The sequence below is a fragment of the Vulpes vulpes genome, chromosome 8, assembly GCF_048418805.1.
Source record: "Vulpes vulpes isolate BD-2025 chromosome 8, VulVul3, whole genome shotgun sequence".
Lineage (NCBI taxonomy): Eukaryota > Metazoa > Chordata > Mammalia > Carnivora > Canidae > Vulpes > Vulpes vulpes.
Window position 1 is genome coordinate 17,304,914 of NC_132787.1, and position 18,718 is coordinate 17,323,631.

The 18,718-nt window shown below is 38.6% G+C and overlaps 1 protein-coding gene across 8 annotated transcripts in view; it reads left to right on the top strand.

Moving 5' to 3' along the window:
• SINHCAF (SIN3-HDAC complex associated factor) overlaps positions 1 to 18,131 on the top strand; it is a 35,424-nt gene extending 17,293 nt beyond the window's left edge. For all 8 annotated transcript variants that reach the window (XM_026000075.2, XM_072765640.1, XM_072765641.1 and 5 more), the window contains 4 exons: positions 637 to 736; positions 2,496 to 2,622; positions 11,752 to 11,902; positions 16,012 to 18,131. In XM_026000075.2, the coding sequence (XP_025855860.1) occupies positions 637 to 736; positions 2,496 to 2,622; positions 11,752 to 11,902; positions 16,012 to 16,171 (538 nt within the window). In that variant the 3' untranslated portion in view covers positions 16,172 to 18,131. The remainder of the gene's footprint in view (positions 1 to 636; positions 737 to 2,495; positions 2,623 to 11,751; positions 11,903 to 16,011) is intronic.
• The last annotated feature ends 587 nt before the right edge of the window (positions 18,132 to 18,718 follow it).

Sequence of the window (18,718 nt, forward strand, 5' to 3'; positions counted from 1 at the left end):
GATTAATTGAACAACATTGTTTGAAACCATGGTGACCAGGATCTCCTCTAGGTGTTAAATTTTACTATTATTTAATTTTAAAAACATTATTTTAGAATGACCACATTGCAGTACATAGAATTTGTTCATTGGATCGAGGAGTTTATTATATGTACAAAATGTACTACAGAAACCATGGAACTGGATCACCTAGGACAATTAGAAATAGCATCTATAGACTATAATCAGGTATATTTTTTCTAAAAGAAATGTGCTTGCATGAACTAAAAAACTCCTTTTTTTTTTTTTTTTTACCTTTTTTTGAAAGATTTATTTATTCATGAGAGACACAGAGAAAGAGAAAGAGGCAGAGACACAGGCAGAGGGAGAAGCAGGCTCCATCAGGAAGCCCAATGTAGGGTTTGATCCCGGGACTCCCGGATCACTTCTGAGCCAAAGGCAGATGGTCAACCACTGAGCCACCCAGGCGTCCCCTAACATTTTGTTTTTAAGTAATCGCTACACCCAATGTGGACGTTAAACTTAAAACCCTCAGAACAAAAGTTGCATGGTCTACCAACTGAGCCAGCCAGGTGCTCCTGCATGAATTCTTTAATGTAAATGAGACTAATAAAGGTTTGGTTGTTTTCTTATCAGGTTGCATGAAACTCGTTCAGGAGACATCTGTAATGCCTGTGTCCTGCTCGTGAAAAGATGGAAGAAGTTGCCAGCAGGATCAAAAAAAAACTGGAATCATGTTAGTTCACCTTTTGTCTTTCTCAGTTATACCTCTATTACATTTAAAGTAACATTAGTTTCCCCAAAATTTAGAAGTCGTTGTCTCTCAGATGGAAAAGTGAAAGAATAAAGTAAAACACTGGTTACTGTTCGTATATAATTACTAAACATTTTGGCATGTTTAGAAGCAAAATAGCTTGGTGTAGCGTTTCCCTAAGGCTGTATCCAATATCCTCATTTTGGAGATCCACAGTGTACATTCACATATTTTTAGTTTTTTTTTTTTTTTAAGATTTTTTAAATTTATTTATGAGAGACACAGAGAGTGGCAGAGACATAGACAGAGGGAGAAGCAGTCTCCGTGCTGGAAGCCCAATGTGGGATTTGATCCCGGGACTCCGGAATCACTTCCTGAACCAAAGGCAGATGCTCAACTGCTGAGCCACCCAGGTGTCCCTATTTTTAGATTTAACACAGAAAATCCTTGAGTTATTTAGACGTGGATCCTTTTTTCATCTCTAGGATAACATTTATCTTAACTCTTGGTAGTACTATCATGAGCATGTAGGGTTTAAAATTAACTGAATTTGAATCCTGTCGTTACCACTTAACTGGTTGTGAACTTTGGGCAATTTACGTTTACTTACAAAGCGCAAGGATGATAGCTATCTCACAGCTCTTTTAAGAACCGAATGAGATTATATGTGTTAAAGTCTAACACAGTGTTCAAGTATATGGAAGCCATGCTTATTCTCTATTTAAATCTAGTTGCGGTCATACTGGTGTATGTAAATGTATGTTCTGTTTGCCATTGTCACTTATTTTCAAGGACCAGAATAACACTATTAAGCCTTATTTAATTCTTTTGTATGTTAGCTTTTAGAACATTTTTTGGCATTTATACAAAATATTTGTATTTAAGCAGGCAGATATTTATTCTTTAGCTATCTTTTCCTAACACTAGCCTTTCAGTGTCCTTTGGTGACTATGTTACTTACGACTTCTAAAAAAAGTTACAAAAAAGTGAATTTTCTTTAATAACTTAGCTGGAGAAGATCCAAATTGTGATTTTGAAGGTGAGGGCAACCTTTTTTAAGGATAGAAATCTGCAGATAATGAATGTGAAAGAATCGTGAGAAATGATACCATGCAGGCCTGGACCAATGGCAAAGCTAGATGTGAGAGATCATACCATTGTCATCATGTAAATGATTTCAGGGATTAAAATGTGTAGTGTAAAAAAAATAAATAAATAAAATGTGTAGTGTAGAGAAAAGAGCATAAAGCATAGGTGTGAAAACCTTGATTTGAGTCTTGTACTCTTCTCTACCCATTCTTGCCCATTTACTAGCTTAGTGAAATAAGACAAAAGATAATTTCTCTTGTTTTCCTTCATCCTAAATTGGAGTAACAAAAATAGTCCCCTTACTTAGTGAAGGTAAAATCAAAGTGTATGAAAGCTTTTTGTAAACCATACTGTCTTTTAGAAATGTTAGTTGTTGTTAGGCTTGATTTTCTTTAACCTCTTGGGCCAGTCTAAATCTAATTTTTTTTGTTCAGCACACTGTTACTATTGCCTGCTTCAAAGAAAAAAAATAGTAGATGAACTGTTTAATAGTACTGTGTGATGATTAAAAGTACACATGTGCTCTCAAACACTCCTGAGTCGAAAACAGGTTCTCAGTTTTGGCTTCTTCAGATAGGCATTTGTCTGAACCAAAGGAATACCAGAGGTGTCATTTTTTAAATGGTATTAAATATTCAGTATTTTCTTCCAGGTGGTAGATGCAAGGGCAGGACCCAGTCTGAAGACTACTTTGAAACCAAAGAAAGTGAAAACTCTATCTGGAAACAGGATAAAAAGCAACCAGATCAGTAAACTACAGAAGGAATTTAAACGTCACAGTAAGTTTGATAGTGAAATATGAGTACTCAAGAATAGTTGTTTGGTCTTTATTTTTGTCTGGGGCTGGCATATGGTATGTATAGATTTTTAAAATTTCTTTTAAAAAGTGTACAAAGGTATTGTCGAGTTAGTAGAGATAGTTCTTTGGGGTCTTGAAATTAATTTTGATGTCATCAAAGTTCTCTGATTAGCCATTTCTTTTTTTTTCTTTTGTTTTTTAAGATTTTATTTATTTATTCATGGGAGACAAACACAGAGAGAGAGGCAGAGACACAGGCTATCATCATCTTAAATTTTCTAGAAGGTGTATTTATCAGGCTTGTTTACTTGATATTTATGCATAAGGAAATTGATGTCTGAGATATGCAGAAAAGGTATTTAAATAATTAGTGGACAATCTGAGACCAAAGCCCAGGTTTTCTTGAAAGTAACTTTAGAAATAATAACTCACATGTTGCTGTAAAGCTAACCTCAGGACTTTCAGGTTTCTAGGGCAGTGTGTGTTGTGTGGAGTGATGGAATGGAAGAAGGAATGACAAATTAATATCGGGTTCATATACTCTTTTTTTTTTTTTCAAGATTTTATTTATTCATGAGAGACACACAGAGAGAGGCAGAGACACAGGCAGAGAGAAGCAGGCTCCATGCAGAAGCCCAATGTGGGATTCGATTCTGAGACTCTGGGATCACGCCCTGAGCTAAAGGCAGATGCTCAACTGCTGAGCCACCCAGGCAGTCCAAGAGGGGAGGATTTCTAAGGCAGCACTACTGAATCAAACACATTAGTATTTCTGTAGCAAAAATTTAAGAGTATTAACATAGGTGGATAAATAAAACTTGTATGGGTTAGGTTCATTTACTCTAATTTTATAGTTCATATCAGGCCAGATTTTGTGGCTGAATGGGTTAGGAATAACCTTTCTGTTTTCAGGGTTTTTTCAAAATTATAGATATGAATTGTGGACCGGTAATGGAGTTTTCAGAATTAAAAGAACAATAACCACAACTCTGAAGTCTTTGCATATCTCCTGCTAACTTTCTATTCTTTTAAGGTGTTCCTAATCTATAGTTATTCTGATGATACACTTAATCTTTTGCTAAAATATCGTGATATTTTATAGTAAAATATTTAGGTAACAAATATGTGCGTATTTTGATTATACAGGTTCTTTTTTATTTAAAGAAATGTATTTTTTTCAAGTTTTTATTTAAATTCAGTTAACGTACAGTGTAACTTTAGTTTCAGGAGAAGAATTTAGTGTTTCATCAGTTACATAAAACACCTAGTGCTCCTCACAAGTGCCCACCTTAATACCTATCACCCATTTAGCCCATTCTCCCCCTACCTCTTCATCCTTAGATCTCCATAGGTGGGTGAGTCTTTTCTGGTTTGCCTTTCTCTACCCCCTTCCATGTTCTTTTTTTTTTATTTTTTTTTTATTTCTCAAGTTCCACATGTGAGTGAAATCATACGATATTTGTCTTGCTGTGACTGAGTTTATTTACTTAGCAGAATACTTTCTAGCTCCATCCATATCAGTGCAAACCTTTTTAAAATCTTGTTCTTATGAGAGACTCCTAACTCTGGGAAACTAGCTAGGGGTGGGGGAAGGGGAGGTGGGTGGGTGGGGGTGGGGTTGACTGGGTGACGGGCACTGAGGGGGGCACTTGATGGGATGAGCACTGGATGTTATTCTATATGTTGGCAAATTGAACACCAATAAAAAATAAATTTACAAAAAAATAAAATAAAATCTTGTTCTTGGGCTGCCTGGGTGGCTCAGTTGGTTAAGTGTCTGCCTTTGGCTTGATCTCTAGGTCCCTGGATCAAGCTCCAAATCAAGCTTCCTGCTCAGCAGGGAGTCTGCTTCTTTCTCTGTCTCCCCCTCTCCTCTTTCTCCCTCCTTCTCACCCCCTCCCTCCTGCCCCTCCCCACCACGAATTGTCTCTCTCTCTCAAACAAATCTTTTTTTTTTGTTCCAAACAAATAAATCTTAAAAAAAAAAAATCATTCTTCTTTATGGCTGTATAGAATTCTTGCATATGTGTGTATGAACACACATGCATACCCCTCACCCCCCATCTTTATTCGTTTATCTATGTAGATGGACACTTGGCTTGCTTCCATATCTTGGCTATTGTAAATAGTGCTTTAATAAACATAGGGGATGGGATCCCTGGGTGGCGCAGCGGTTTGGTGCCTGCCTTTGGCCCAGGGCGCGATCCTGGAGACCCTGGATCGAATCCCACGTCAGGCTCCCGGTGCATGGAGCCTGCTTCTCCCTCTGCCTATGTCTCTGCCTCTCTCTCTCTCTCTCTCTCTCTCTCTGTGTGTGTGTGACTATCATAAATAAATAAAAGTTAAAAAAAAATAAAATAAACATAGGGGGTGGGATGCCTGGGTGGCTCAGCGGTTGAGTGTCAGCCTTTGGCTCAGAACGTGATCCTGGAGTCCCAGAATTGAATCCCACATTGAGCTGTGCATGGAGCCTGCTTCTTCGTCTGCCTGTGTCTCTGCCCCCCTCCCCTCTCTCTGTGTCTCTCATGAATAAATAAATGAAATCCTTTTTTTTTTAAAGATTTTATTTATTTATTCATGAGAGACACAGAGGCAGAGACACAGGCAGAGGGAGAAGCAGGCTCCATGCAGGGAGCCCAATGTGGGACTTGATCCTGGGTCTCCAGGATCACACCCTAGGCCGAAGGCGGCGCCAAATCACTGAGCCACCTGGGTTGCCCGAAATCTTTAAATAATAATAATAATAAACATAAGGGTGCACACATCTTTTCAAATTAGTGTTTTCATTTTCTTTGGGTAAATACTCAGTAGTGGAATTACTGGATTACATGATATTTCTATTTTTAATTTTTTAAGGGACCTCCATACTGTTTTCTTTTTTGTTTTTCCCATACTGTTTTCTACAGTGGTTTGCAGCACTTTGCATTCCCAACAGTGCACAAGGATTCCTTTTTCTCCACATCCTTGCCAACACTTGTTATTTCTTGTCCTTTTTTTTCTTCTTTTTTTTGTAAGAATGTCTATTAAGTTCCTCTGCCCATTTTGTAACTGGATTATCTGTTTATACATGTTCCCTTCCCGATTAGCTATTACCAGGGGAAGAGAAAAAGAGGGCCCTACCCTCCATTCTTACCAAGTGTTTTAATGAACATTTGGGAAATAGTAATTTTCTACTACTTGAAGGTTGTAGGAATTGATTATTCATATGTATCTTCTTAGCTCCTCCCTTTAATTATGGGGAAAGTGATACCTGACTCAGTTTTGCCTTACCTAAGGGAATATGTCTGGTGTAATTTTAGATTTTTATTATAAAGCTGTGTTGTGGAGGGAGGGATTGGAGAGTGAAAATAAGTCCTTTTGAAAAAGGTGTGTGGGCTTTGTAGGCTTAGGCTGAAATCGGGTTTTCCCATGTGCATTGTGAATTGCTAACACCTATGTGCATCGCAACAGTTCTGAGATGACTTGAATTTTTGTACCTCACCCACTAAATGGTGTCCTCACGTCTGATTATATATTTGCTTCCATGGGTCCTGTGTGTACCTACTTTTATTTCTGAGATATTCTTTCCTTTGTGTGGTGTACTGGAAAGGCATTAGACCTACAGCCTGAAGATCTGGATTTGAGTTACAGTTCTTGAAACTCAACGAAATGTGGCCTTAGTGCCACTTAACATTGAACCATACTTTTTTTTTTTTTTTTTTTAAGATTGTTTATTTGAGGGATTCCTCAGTGGCTCAATGGTTGAGTGTCTGCCTTCCATTCAGGACGTGATCCTGGAGTTCCAGGATCAAGTCCCACATCAGGCTCCCCGCAAGGAGCCTGCTACTCCCTCTGCCTGTGTCTCTACCTCTTTTTGTGTCTCTTATGAATAAATAAATAAAATATTTTTTAAAAAAAGATTGTTTATTTGAGAGAGAAAGCAAGCACAAGCTGGGGGTGAGGCAGAGGGAGAAGGGGAGGGACAGATCTGAGAAATGGGAATAATCAAGTAAAAAGGGTTTTGCAAAACAAAACAAATTCCTATATATATGTTAGTTATTCTTTTTGTAATCTTTCTTAAAAATCTACAGTGAATTCTGGTTGCTATGGAATAAAGTTGCAAATCCCTAGTGCGTCTTTTGGAAGTCCTATTTTAGGTAAAGAATATTTGGGCTGAGTCAGTTTCTTTCCTATGCATAGTGTGTTCTGCTTCCACTACTTTGCTCCTCATCTCCTATCTACCATGTGCTAGCTAATTACTCCTTCATGCCTTTTCAAATCCCACAATATTTAAGATTTTAAAAACTAGTTCTTTGAAGAATTTCCAGGCCCACATTCTAGAAGAGAATCTTCTTCCTAACTGCATTTTTATATGGTTTGTATTTAGTGTCCCAAGTGTTAGATTAAACCATATGAAATTGCCATTTTATAAGTAGAAAATGGTCTAGTAAACTGTAGCTTCAAATATTTCTTGGATATTAAGCACTCCCTAGGATAGTGAGTTTTCTTCACAAGCATAGAGCTGATTACTGCTGCTACTAATTGTTGGGCAAGCCTTTTAAACATTCCAATAGACTTATTTCATAAAGTCTGCTATTCTTGAGGATTTTGTGGGTAAACTTTTGTTAATACAAAGCACTATAAGCTCTATTCATAGGTTTTCTTTAGTGTCATGTAGGATATGACATATATGTCCTTAATAAATATCCAGGGGCACCTGGATGGTGCAGTGGGTTATATGTTGGATTCCTGTTTTCCCCCTTGGGTTGTGATCTCAGGGTCAGGAGATGGAGTCCCCACTTGGGCTCCATGCTCATTATAGAATCTGCTTGAGACCCTTTCTCCCCTTTCCTGTGCTCCCCTCCCCCCACTCGAGAACGCTCTCTCAAATGAATGAATAAACCTTTTTTTTTTTTTTTTAAGATTGTATTTATTCATGAGAGACACAGAGAGAGAGAGAGAGAGAGAGAAAAGGCAGAGACACAGGCAGAGGGAGAAGCAGGCTCCATGCAGGGAGCCAGTCATGGGACTTGACCTTGGGTCTCCAGGATCACACCCTGGACTGAAGGCAGCGCTAAACTTCTGAGCCACCCCGGGCTGCCCCCCCTCCCTTTTTTTGGAATAAATCTTTAAAAAAAATACTTAATTGGTTCTTTGAATTGGAGGATTGCTATATCTGCCTATCCTGGGAGGGAGGAGTGTGATAAGCTCAACCTCTATTTGTGATGTTGTCACCATAGAATAGCAGTAGGAAAGCCTTAGAGCATGGTGATCATCAACCAAAAGATTAATTTTCTGGCTTGTAAATTTGACTTGTCTTTTAAGGGCAAAAATACTAAGTCACATTTAACTTGTATCTGATGGGGCAGCCCCAGTGGCTCAGCGGTTTTGCTCCGCCTACAGCCCAGGCCGTGATCCTGGAGACCCAGGGTTGAGTCCCACGTCGGGCTCTCTACATGGAGCCTGCTTCTCCTCTGCCTGTGTCTCTCTGCCTTTCGCTCTCGCTCTGTGTCTCTCATGAATAAATAAAATAAAATCTTAGAAAAAAACAAAAAAACTTGTATCTGATGAATTGCCTTTAATCCTTTTTAAGTCTGGATCTATTTTCCCTTTGTAGGTAAAGTATTGTTTTTATTTGGTTGCTTTTAAGGCTTTTCCCCTGTCTTTAGTTTTAAGAATTTAATTAATGATAATGGTAGTGATTTCTTTTGAGTATATCCTGTTTGGGGTTTGCTCGGCTTGTTGAGTCTATAGGTTTATGTCTCTTGCCAATTTTGACAAGTTTTCAGCCATTATATTTCTTTGAGTACATTTTCATCTCCACCCTCTCCCTCTTTCCAGGACTGCAGTGACACAAATGCAGATTTTTGTTACAGTCCCAGAGGTCTCTTCGTCTCTATTCAGTTGTTTTCTTTGTGTTGTTCAGATTGGGTAATTTCTCTTACTCTTTCTTCCAGTTCATTGATTGTCTCCTCTGTCCCCTCCATTCTGCTCTTAAGCACATGCATGAGCTTTTTATTTCATTTTTTTTTCCAGTTCAAATTTCAGTTCCACTTGGTTGTTTTTCTTTTTTTCCACTTGGGTTTTTTTTTTTTAAGGTTTTATTTATTTATTCATGAGAGACACAGAGGGAGAAGCAGGCCTCCTGCAGGGAGTCCAATGCAGGGACCCTATCCTAGGACCCTGGGACCCCCCCCCCCCGAACCTAAGGCAGCTGCTCAGCTGCTGAGCCACCCATATGTCCCTCACTTGGTTCTTCTTTATAGCTTTTAGTTATTTATTAAACTGAGATCTGGGGATCCCTGGGTGGCTCAGCAGTTGAGTGTCTGCTTTCGGCTCAGGATGTGATCCGAGAGTTCCAGGATCGAGTCCCACATTGGGCTCCTGCATGGAGCCTGCTTCTCTTCCCTCTGCCTGTGTCTCTGCCTCTCTCTGTGTATCTCTCATGCATAAATAAATAAAATCTTAACAAAAAAAAAATAAAAATAAATAACCTGAGATCTATCCATGGAGATTCTTTTTATTTGTTAGCTTTTTTTTTTTTTTTTTTAATGATAGTCACAGAGAGAGAGAGAGAGGCAGAGACACAGGCAGAGGGAGAAGCAGGCTCCATGCACCGGGAGCCCGATGTGGGATTCGATCCCGGGTCTCCAGGATCGCACCCTGGGCCAAAGGCAGGGGCCAAACCGCTGTGCCACCCAGGGATCCCCTCTTTTATTTGTTTTAGTCATGTTCATGATGGGTCACCAAAACATTTTTGTCATGCTTATGTTAAAGTCTTGGCCAGATTATTTTAACATCTGTCATCTTAATGTCTACTTAGCATTTCATAAACTCTACCCTGGGTGTGGGACTCAAACTCATGACCCCAAGATCAAGAGTCAAACACTCTACCAACTGAGCTCTACCATAGGCAGCCCATGAGGGATTTTTTTTTAAAAAGATTTATTTATTTTAGAGCATAAGCAGGCAAAGGGTACAGGGAAGGGGAGGGGAGAAAAATCCTCATGCAGACTCCCTGCTGAGCACAGAGCCCCAACATGGGGCTGCGATCATGACCTGAGTTGACATCAAGACTTAGATGCTTAACTGACTGAGCCACCCTGGTACCCCTCTTTTTTTTTTTTTTTTTTTTTTAAGATTTATTTATTCGGTGGGGATCCCTGGGTAGCTCAGCGATTTAGTGCCTGCCTTTGGCCCAGGGTGCAATCCTGGAGGCCCCGGGATCAAGTCCCATGGCAGGCTCCCAGCATGGAGCCTGCTTCTCCCTCCTCCTGTGTCTCTGCCTCTCTCTCTGTCTCTCTCTCTCTCTCTGTCTAAAATAAATTAAATAAATAAATAAATAATAAATCTTTAAAAAAAAAGATTTATTTATAGAGAGAGGTGCAGACACATAGGCAGAGTCTGGAGAAGCAGGCTCCTTGCAAAGAGCCCGATGTGGGACTCCCTGGATGCAGGACTCCCTGAGCCGAAAGCAGCCACCCAACTGCTGAGCCACCCAGGTGTCCCAAGAGACTCTTAACTATGGGAAACAAATCAAGGTTTATAGGAGGGGAGGTTACTGGGAGGTGGGATAACTGGGTGATGGGCATTAAGGAGGATACTTGAAGTAATGAGCACTGGGTATTATGTGCAACTGATGAATCACTAAACTCTGGCTCTGAAATTAATAATACAATATATGTTAAGTGAAAAAAATATATGGTAAGTGGCTAAATTTAAATAAATAAATTGAAACCTGGACATTTAAAAATTATGTTATGGATCTTTTTTTTAATTTTTTTAATTTTTTTATGTTGTGGATCTTATTTAAACCTTTGGGACAGCCCAGGTGGCTCAGCGGTTTAGCACCACCTTCAGCCCAGGGTGTGATACTGGAGACTCGGGATCAAGTCCCATGTTGGGCTCTCTGCATGGAGCCTGCTTCTCCCTCTGCCAGTGTCTCTGCCCCTCTCTCTTTCTCTCTCTCTGGTCTTAAATAAATAAATAAATCTTTAAAAAAAATAAACCTTTGATTTTACTGACTGTTTCAGCTACCTCTCTAGCAGAAGTGTTAAAAGTTAATGTCCAGTGGTGTTAAGTCAGGTGCCCTCCCCCATTCCCTAATATCCATTTCCTCTGACCGTGGGAGGAGCTCCTCACTGCTGTGGGATGGGGATGGGAGTTAAAGCTCCCACAAGGTGGGACTATTCATTTCTAGTGGGCCATGGTGAAAGTCCCGACTCTTCAATAGCCTTCCTCTTGATATCCTGGTGGATTGTTGGGGGTTTCCTACCAATCTTATGAGAATGGAAACCTTAGGCTCCCCACTTGACCTTTGCTGGAGTAGTTAGTGGTGTTGGGGCCTCTTTTCCTCTGGTGTTTGAATAGAGTGATTATTGTCTAATAAAAAAAGTCTCCGGGCAGCCTGGGTGGCTCAGCAGTTTAGCACCGCCTTCAGCCCAGGGCAGGATCACATGCCTGATCACGTGGGCTGAAGGCGTGATCCTGGAGACCTGGGACCAAGTCTTGTGTAGGCTCCCTGCATGGAGCCTGCTTTGCTTCTCTCTGCATGTGTCTCTGCCTCTGTCTGTCTCTCATGAGTAAATAAATAAAAATCTTAAAAAAAAAAAAAGTTTCCTGTCTTGTTAGGCTGCCACTTTCCTCCTGGCCTGTTGTTTAGAGAGCAAGGTTCTATTGGCTTGCCTTTTCTTTTTCTTTCTTTTGTTTTTTTGTCTATACCCATTGGCATTTCTGGGTTGCTGGCTTCTCTAGCTCCAAGACTAGGATTTATGAGAAAAAGAAAACCCATAAAAACTAGGGAACCCACTGTGTCTTTCTTTGGGTCGAGCTCTCTGGCTTTTGCCAACTTTCAGAGTCTTCAGATTTGTTTTATATGTGATAGCCAGGGTTTTTAGTTGTACTTATTTATTAGTAGGAGGAATGGGAAAAGGTATTTCCACTCTTAAGTTCCTGAAAGCTTATGTCCTCATTTTCTTTTAGGAACGGTGGAGTACAAATGTCTTCAAATACTAGTAGTAAATAGAAAATACATTCTTTTTTCTTTTTACTAATTCATTCACAGTTTTTTTATGCTGAGCCTTAGTTGTATATAATGAAATTACACTTTTTTTTTTCCTCTTTCTTGCAGATTCTGATGCTCATAGTACCACCTCAAGTGCCTCCCCAGCTCAATCTCCTTGTTATAGTAACCAGTCAGATGATGGCTCAGACACAGAGATGGCCTCTGGCTCTAACAGAACGCCGGTTTTTTCCTTTTTAGATCTCACATACTGGAAAAGGTAAAAGCAACAAAAAATCTCTCTCTAACCAGCAAACCTTCTTAATTACAGGCAATGGTTTTCCACTTCCTTAGCAACTAAATGGCATTTGGCAAACAGCTGGTAGCACACATGGTTGGAGGTGGATTAAGCAAGAATTGAGCTGAGAGTTGGGATTTTGTGTGCTTTTCCTATTAAAATTTGTTTAAAATAAAAATCATGTTAGGGAACCTAAATTTTCCTGTAACAGAGTTATACTATTCTGACCAACTCTCGCGCTGAAAAAAAGTAAAAGCTAGAAATATGTATTTTTAAGTCTTTAAAAAATAGCATTGTTAAATCAGTGAGTAAATTAATAAGGAGGAATAATCAGAGGCCAAAATGGTAAGTAAATGTAGGATCCCAATGTCAAAAAAGAGAATAGACTAGCAAGGATAATATTCAAAGAGAAAGTGGTTAAGGATCTTCTATTTGACAGACTTGGGAAGACTAACAAAAGCGAGATAATAAGCATTTATCTTATGGTAGAGAAAATTCACCCATAGATGACTCCTTATAGAATGAAACTGTGGAACATGAAAAACAACATAGATCATAAAGCAGTGAGAAAATACAGTTTTTTCAAAGGAACAACAAACATACAAAGCTGACTTCTCAGCATGAACAAAGGAAGCCAAAGTACAATAGGTTAATATCTTCAGTGGGCCAAGAGATAATAACGTTCAACCTAGAATTATATATATGTAGCAGAATTATCCTTCGTGTGGGGCCCCTGGCTGAATCAGTTGGAAGAGCATGTGACTCGATGTTGAGGTTGTGAGTTTGAGCCCCATTTTGGGTGTAGAGATTATTTAAAATAAATAAACCTTTAAAAATTGTCTTTTATGAACAAGGGCATTTTGACGAGGAAAAATTTTGAGAATTTGTTGCCAACTTGACCCTAAATAAAAAAGTTCTACAGGCAGAAAAAGAGATCCTACTTTAAAATTCTGAGAATAGATAAAGTAGCAAACATTTAGGTAAATTTAAACAAACGCTGCTTGAGATAACAATAGTTATGGGAGTAAAAGAATTAGAAGACAATAACATATAAGTCAAAGCAATAAAAGTGATGAGAGTTAAGATACCCTAACATTCTTTGCATTAAGAATAAATAGATTGAGGGATCCGTGGGTGGTGCAGCGGTTTGGCGCCTGCCTTTGGCCCAGGGCGCGATCCTGGAGACCCGGGATCGAATCCCATGTCGGGCTCCCGGTGCATGGAGCCTGCTTCTCCCTCTGCCTGTGTCTCTGCCTCTGTGTGTGTGTGTGTGTGTGTGACTATCATAAATTAAAAAAAAAAAAAAGAATAAATAGATTGAATAACTTTTTTTTTTTTAAGATTTTATTTATTCATGAGAGACACAGAGAGAGAGAGAGAAGCAGGCTCCATGTAGGGAGCCCGATGTGGAATTTGATCTTGGGACTCCAGGATCATGCCCTGGGCCCAAGGCAGGCACTCAACCACTGAGCCACCCAGGCGTCCCTAGATTGAATAACTTTGGGTGGGACTTGATTAACTATGTCACCACTAAAAGGATTAAAAAAGTGAAAAATCTCCAGAGTCAAGAAGAGGAGGGCAGAAAAAGTTTAAATATACCTAAATGTACTAAATGTATCTAGCAAAACAAGATGAAAATAGAAAATCTCTATACATTTATAAATTAAGAAACCATGAGTCTAAGAAGAAAGTATAATATAAATGAGAAGATCTTTATAACTAACTGAAAAATACCACAAATCAAAACATACAGTCGGGGATCCCTGGGTGGCGCAGCGGTTTAGCGCCTGCCTTTGGCCCAGGGTGTAATCCTGGAGACCCGGGATTGAATCCCACGTCAGGCTCCTGGTGCATGGAGGCTGCTTCTCCCTCTGCCTATGTCTCTGCCTCTCTGTCTGTGTGACTATCATAAATAAATCAAAATTAAAGAAAAAAAAAAAGAACAAAACATACAGTCAAGGGGTGCCTGGATGGCTCAGTCATTTAAGCTTCTGCTTTTGGCCTGGGTCGTGATCCCAGAGTCCTGGGATCAAGCCCCATGTCAGGCTCCCAGCTCATGCTCTCTCTTGCTCGCTCACTCTCAAATAAATAATAAATAAACCCTTAAAAAAGAGAACATATGGTATGAAGTTTAAAAGAGTTGGAGGAAAAGTTAATGCCTTTAATGCTTAGAAAAGAAAGACTAAAAAATGAAGTGATATGTATCCAATTTAAAAATTAGTGAAGCTTAATACAAAGAAAAATAAAAGCAAGGAAATCTTAAGGATCTGAGTAGAAACCAATGGAGTAGAAAACCAGTATGCAGTGAATACGATCAGTAAAGATAAGAGTTGGATCTTGAAAAAGACCTGATCAAAAAGACTACTAGAGATGAAGCAGAAATCAAGAGATAGTACACATAAAATATCTCAGATAACAATAGGGAGATTTAGCTCTAAATAAATTTAAAAGACAGTAGTACATTATAAACAACCATATACCAACAGATCTGGACATATAGGTGGAATGGATACATTAGTAGAAAAAGATATTTTATCAAAACTGTCTCAAGAAAAAATAGAAAATCTGCAGTCTTATAATAAGTTTATTCACTGGTCAGTCTTCCCTCTAAAAACCCATTTAGGCAAGTTCTGCCAAACATTCCAGAAACAAATGATTCTGATCTTGCATTGGCTTTTTCAGATTATGAGTAAAAGAGCAGAGGCCCCAAGCATTCTATGAGGCTAACATAACTTTGATACTAAAAGAGTATATCATGACCAGATTAGATTTATTCTAGTGATGTAAGATTGGATTAAACTAATTAAAAATAAACTGATAATAAAGTTGCCATGTTGACAGTTTGTAAAGAAAGGGGGAAATGCCTATGATCTTTTTTTTTTTTTTTTTAGGATTTAATTTTTATTTATTTGACACAGAAAGCACAAGCAGGAGCAGCAGAGGGAAAGGGAGAAGTTAGGCTCCCCACTGAGCAGGGAACCCAATTTAGGACTTGAACCCAGGACCTTGGGATCATGACCTGTGCTGAAGGCACTTAACCTACTGAGCCACCCAGACGCCCCCAAATGCCTACTATCTTAGCAGTACTTTAAAGATGTTTGACAAATCTGAATGTTCATCAGGGTTTAAGATAAAACCCTTATTAGTAAATAGGAATAGAAAGGAACCACATTGATAAATAACTGGCATTTTTGGGTAAACACAAACATGTTTCCGTTTTATATCCCAGCAACAGAACCTATAAAAAACCTTTAGGCATGCATTAACGTGTATGGCATGTTTATAATAGCAGAAGTTGTCCCATCCAAAGGAGAGTGGATAAATAAATTATGGTATATTCACTTGATAGAATATGATACATAAAATGAAATAAAAGCCCTAACAATAGGTATGAACCTCAGTTAATGTTGAGCAAAAAAAATTGCCGGATAGAGTGTAACTCCATATATGTGTTGTTTTTTTAATTAATTGGACGTAACCGAGCAATATATGTAGAGATGCAGACGTGGTAGAACCATGAAGTGTAAAGAAAAACGTAATGATAGGCTTAAAATTAAGAGGAGAGAATGAGGGATCCCTGGGTGGCGCAGCGGTTTGGCGCCTGCCTTTGGCCCAGGGCGCGATCCTGGAGATCCGGGATCGAATCCCACGTCGGGCTCCCGGTGCATGGAGCCTGCTTCTCCCTCTGCCTGTGTCTCTGCCTCTCTCTCTCCTCTCTGTGTATTCTCATGAATAAATAAATAAAATCTTTTTTTAAAAAAAAAGAGTTACTGATTTTTAGAGGAAACAGTTTATAACTTTAGGAGCCGTTTCTGAAACTGTTATCTCAGAATGACCCCTGTCCCCTTTAATACTTGGTAAGATTCCAGTGTGGGATTTAAGGGACCTGGGTAATTCCTATAACTTGGCTAATTGGGGGCCTTTCTAGGAGCCTTTCATTTGAAATGTGGTGAGACCAGAGAAGTGAACCCTTTGATCATGTTGTATTGTTACAGTGTTATAGATTTCTCCCCCCTTTTTTTGTTTTCTTGTATTACTAGTTTTCTACCTTATTAATATATTTCTCCCCCACCCCCTTTTTTTTCTTTTAGACAGAAAATATGTTGTGGAATTATCTATAAAGGCCGTTTTGGGGAAGTCCTCATTGACACACATCTATTCAAGCCTTGCTGCAGCAACAAGAAAGCAGCTGCTGAGAAGCCGGAGGAGCAGGGGCCAGAGCCTCTGCCCATCTCCACTCAGGAGTGGTGACTGAGGTTTAGGTAGAAGGGGAACAAAAATGATTTAAATTTTGGAAAGAAAACAAAGCAACAAAACCCTCCTCTATTTTTAACTTGGATACATGCTATTCTGCCAAAAGACAATTTCTAGAATAGTTTTGAATGGGTTATTTCTTCTCCAGTTCCACAAACTCTGAAGCCAGTGTCTAGCTTACTGAAAGAAAAAAAGAAGTGTACATAATATTTAAGATGCTGAGTATTTCATAGGAAAGCTGAATGCTGCTGTAAAGTGCTCTTTAAGTCTTTTTTTTTTTTTTTTAAATCCCCTTCTAATGAATGAAATTAGGGGAATTTCAGGGGACAGAGATGGGATTTGTTGTATGATAAACGTATGTAGTTTTAGTCTTTCTATATTGAGAAGCAGTGGTTGGGGCATTTTTTAAGACGGCTATCCTTGTTTTCCTTCATGATAATAAATTTGTCATAACTCAGTAACATGGACTTGCCCCTAGAGGTAGTTGTTAATAATTCTGAAAAAATAAGGTCTTGCCAAGGTTCTGATGATTCAAACCTGTACTACTGAATATGAAGCAGGACAGACTAAGCTCTGGTGCAAATACCTTGAAGGAGTAATCTCTAAATATACAGAGAGGTAACCTGACTGTATATGTTGCATCCTGTGTCACCTCCATATTGATATTTGATAAAAGATTTTTATCTATATTGAAACTTCTAAAGCAGAGTCAAATCTTTGGGGAAATGTCAAGTTTTAGGATGAGCAGTCCTAGATGAATAGTACCAAAGCATTACCACCTGGTAGAGATCACATTCTGTTAAAAAGGCTAAATTATCTTAAAAAAAATGTGCAAGTCTTCAGGATGGCACACACAAAAAAAACAAAGGTTAATGCTTCTTGGGGCACATTTCTTAGAGGGCTTGCCTAGTGTGTAAATAATTGACTTTTGTTTGTGTTACATGACTGGTGACTTCATCGAAAATCTGCACAATTCAGTTTTAGCTCTGGATTACTTCAGTTGACCTTTGTGAAGGTTTTATCTGTGTAGAGTGGTTGTTTGACTTGTTTTAACCTATTAGGGTTTTGGGTGGTTTTTTTTGTTTTTGTTTTTTTTTTCCCACATATTAAAGTAAAATTCTACTAAAAGAAAAGAGGTGTGTGTTAATGCTGAGTGGGTTGGCTTAGGTTTGGTTTCTTCTAGTCAGGCTTTGTGAACCTTGAGATATTAGATGATACATCCTGAACGTGGAGCTCTTCAGTTCTAAAATCTTCATTTGAAAGCCTTTTACTTGAACCCAAACCAAAGTACTCTCATTGCCTCTTTTCTAAACGTTCAGAAAAAACGTATCACCAGATCAGACTTTTCATAATAAGGGAGGATCATTTGCCTACCTTATAATAACATGACTCAGTACTTATTTTTAAAACTGGATTTTTAAAATTGGATAGTATAAATAACAATAAGGAGTGAGCCACTTTTTATGGGAACCCTATAGTTTTATAGTTCTTAATCTAAACTTAAAATTTTATATTTCTTCTTTATGGCAAAAACTACAAGCCACCATATATGCACAGACTACACAGTGAGTTGGGTTGGCTCTCCCACAGCCGTTGAGGTGTGTTACAAGAGTCCCGGCCATGATCATCTTCCTCCTGTCATTTTGAAATGGTTTGTTTTTTTGTTTTTTTGCTTTTTGTTTTTGTACATTTTGGCTACAGTATTGGTGGTAGAATATACTATAATATGGATCATCTCTACTTCTGTATTTATTTATTTATTGCTAGACCTCAACCACAGTCTTCTTCATCCCCTTCCACCTCTTTGCCTGTAGGATGTACTGTATGTAGTCATGCACTTTGTATTAATATATTAGAAATCTACAAATCTGTTTTGTACTTTTTATACTGTTGGATACTTATAATCAAAACTTTTACTTAGGGTATTGAATAAATTTAGTCTTACTAGAAAATAAAAGAAGCTGTTCTGTGGCTTTGTTTAAAAGGTGTTCCTAGGTAAGAATGACTAATGTTTTTGGCTTCACAGATACTCAGTTTAATGCCCTTAGTGTTATAACAAGCCATGAAGGGAAAAAGTCCTCTTTATCAAGAGATGCTTTAAAATAAAGACATTTTGGGGATCCCTGGGTGGCTCAGCAGTTTAGTGTCTGCCTTCGGCTCCGGGTGTGATCCTGGAGTCCTGGGATTGAGTCCCACGTCAGGCTCCCTGCATGGAGCCTGCTTCTCCCTCTGCCTGTGTCTCGCCTCTCTCTTTCTGTGTCTCTCATGAATGAAAAAAAAAAGATATTTTAGCTGATAATACCCAGTAATTAACCTAGTAGATAACATGATTTTATTACTGAAGGACAAATTCTCGAGTAGTTGGTTGATTTCTTTTTTCTCTTCCTTTTTTCTTTTCTGTTCTTCTGCTTTTTAAATTTTATTTTATTATTTAAAGTCTAGGGTTTTAATGTCTCTGACACGGTTTTATTATTACTGTCTATTGGCGGCATAGTGGGAATCATAATTGAGACTCTAAAGAAATTATAAAAACTGGTTTATAGG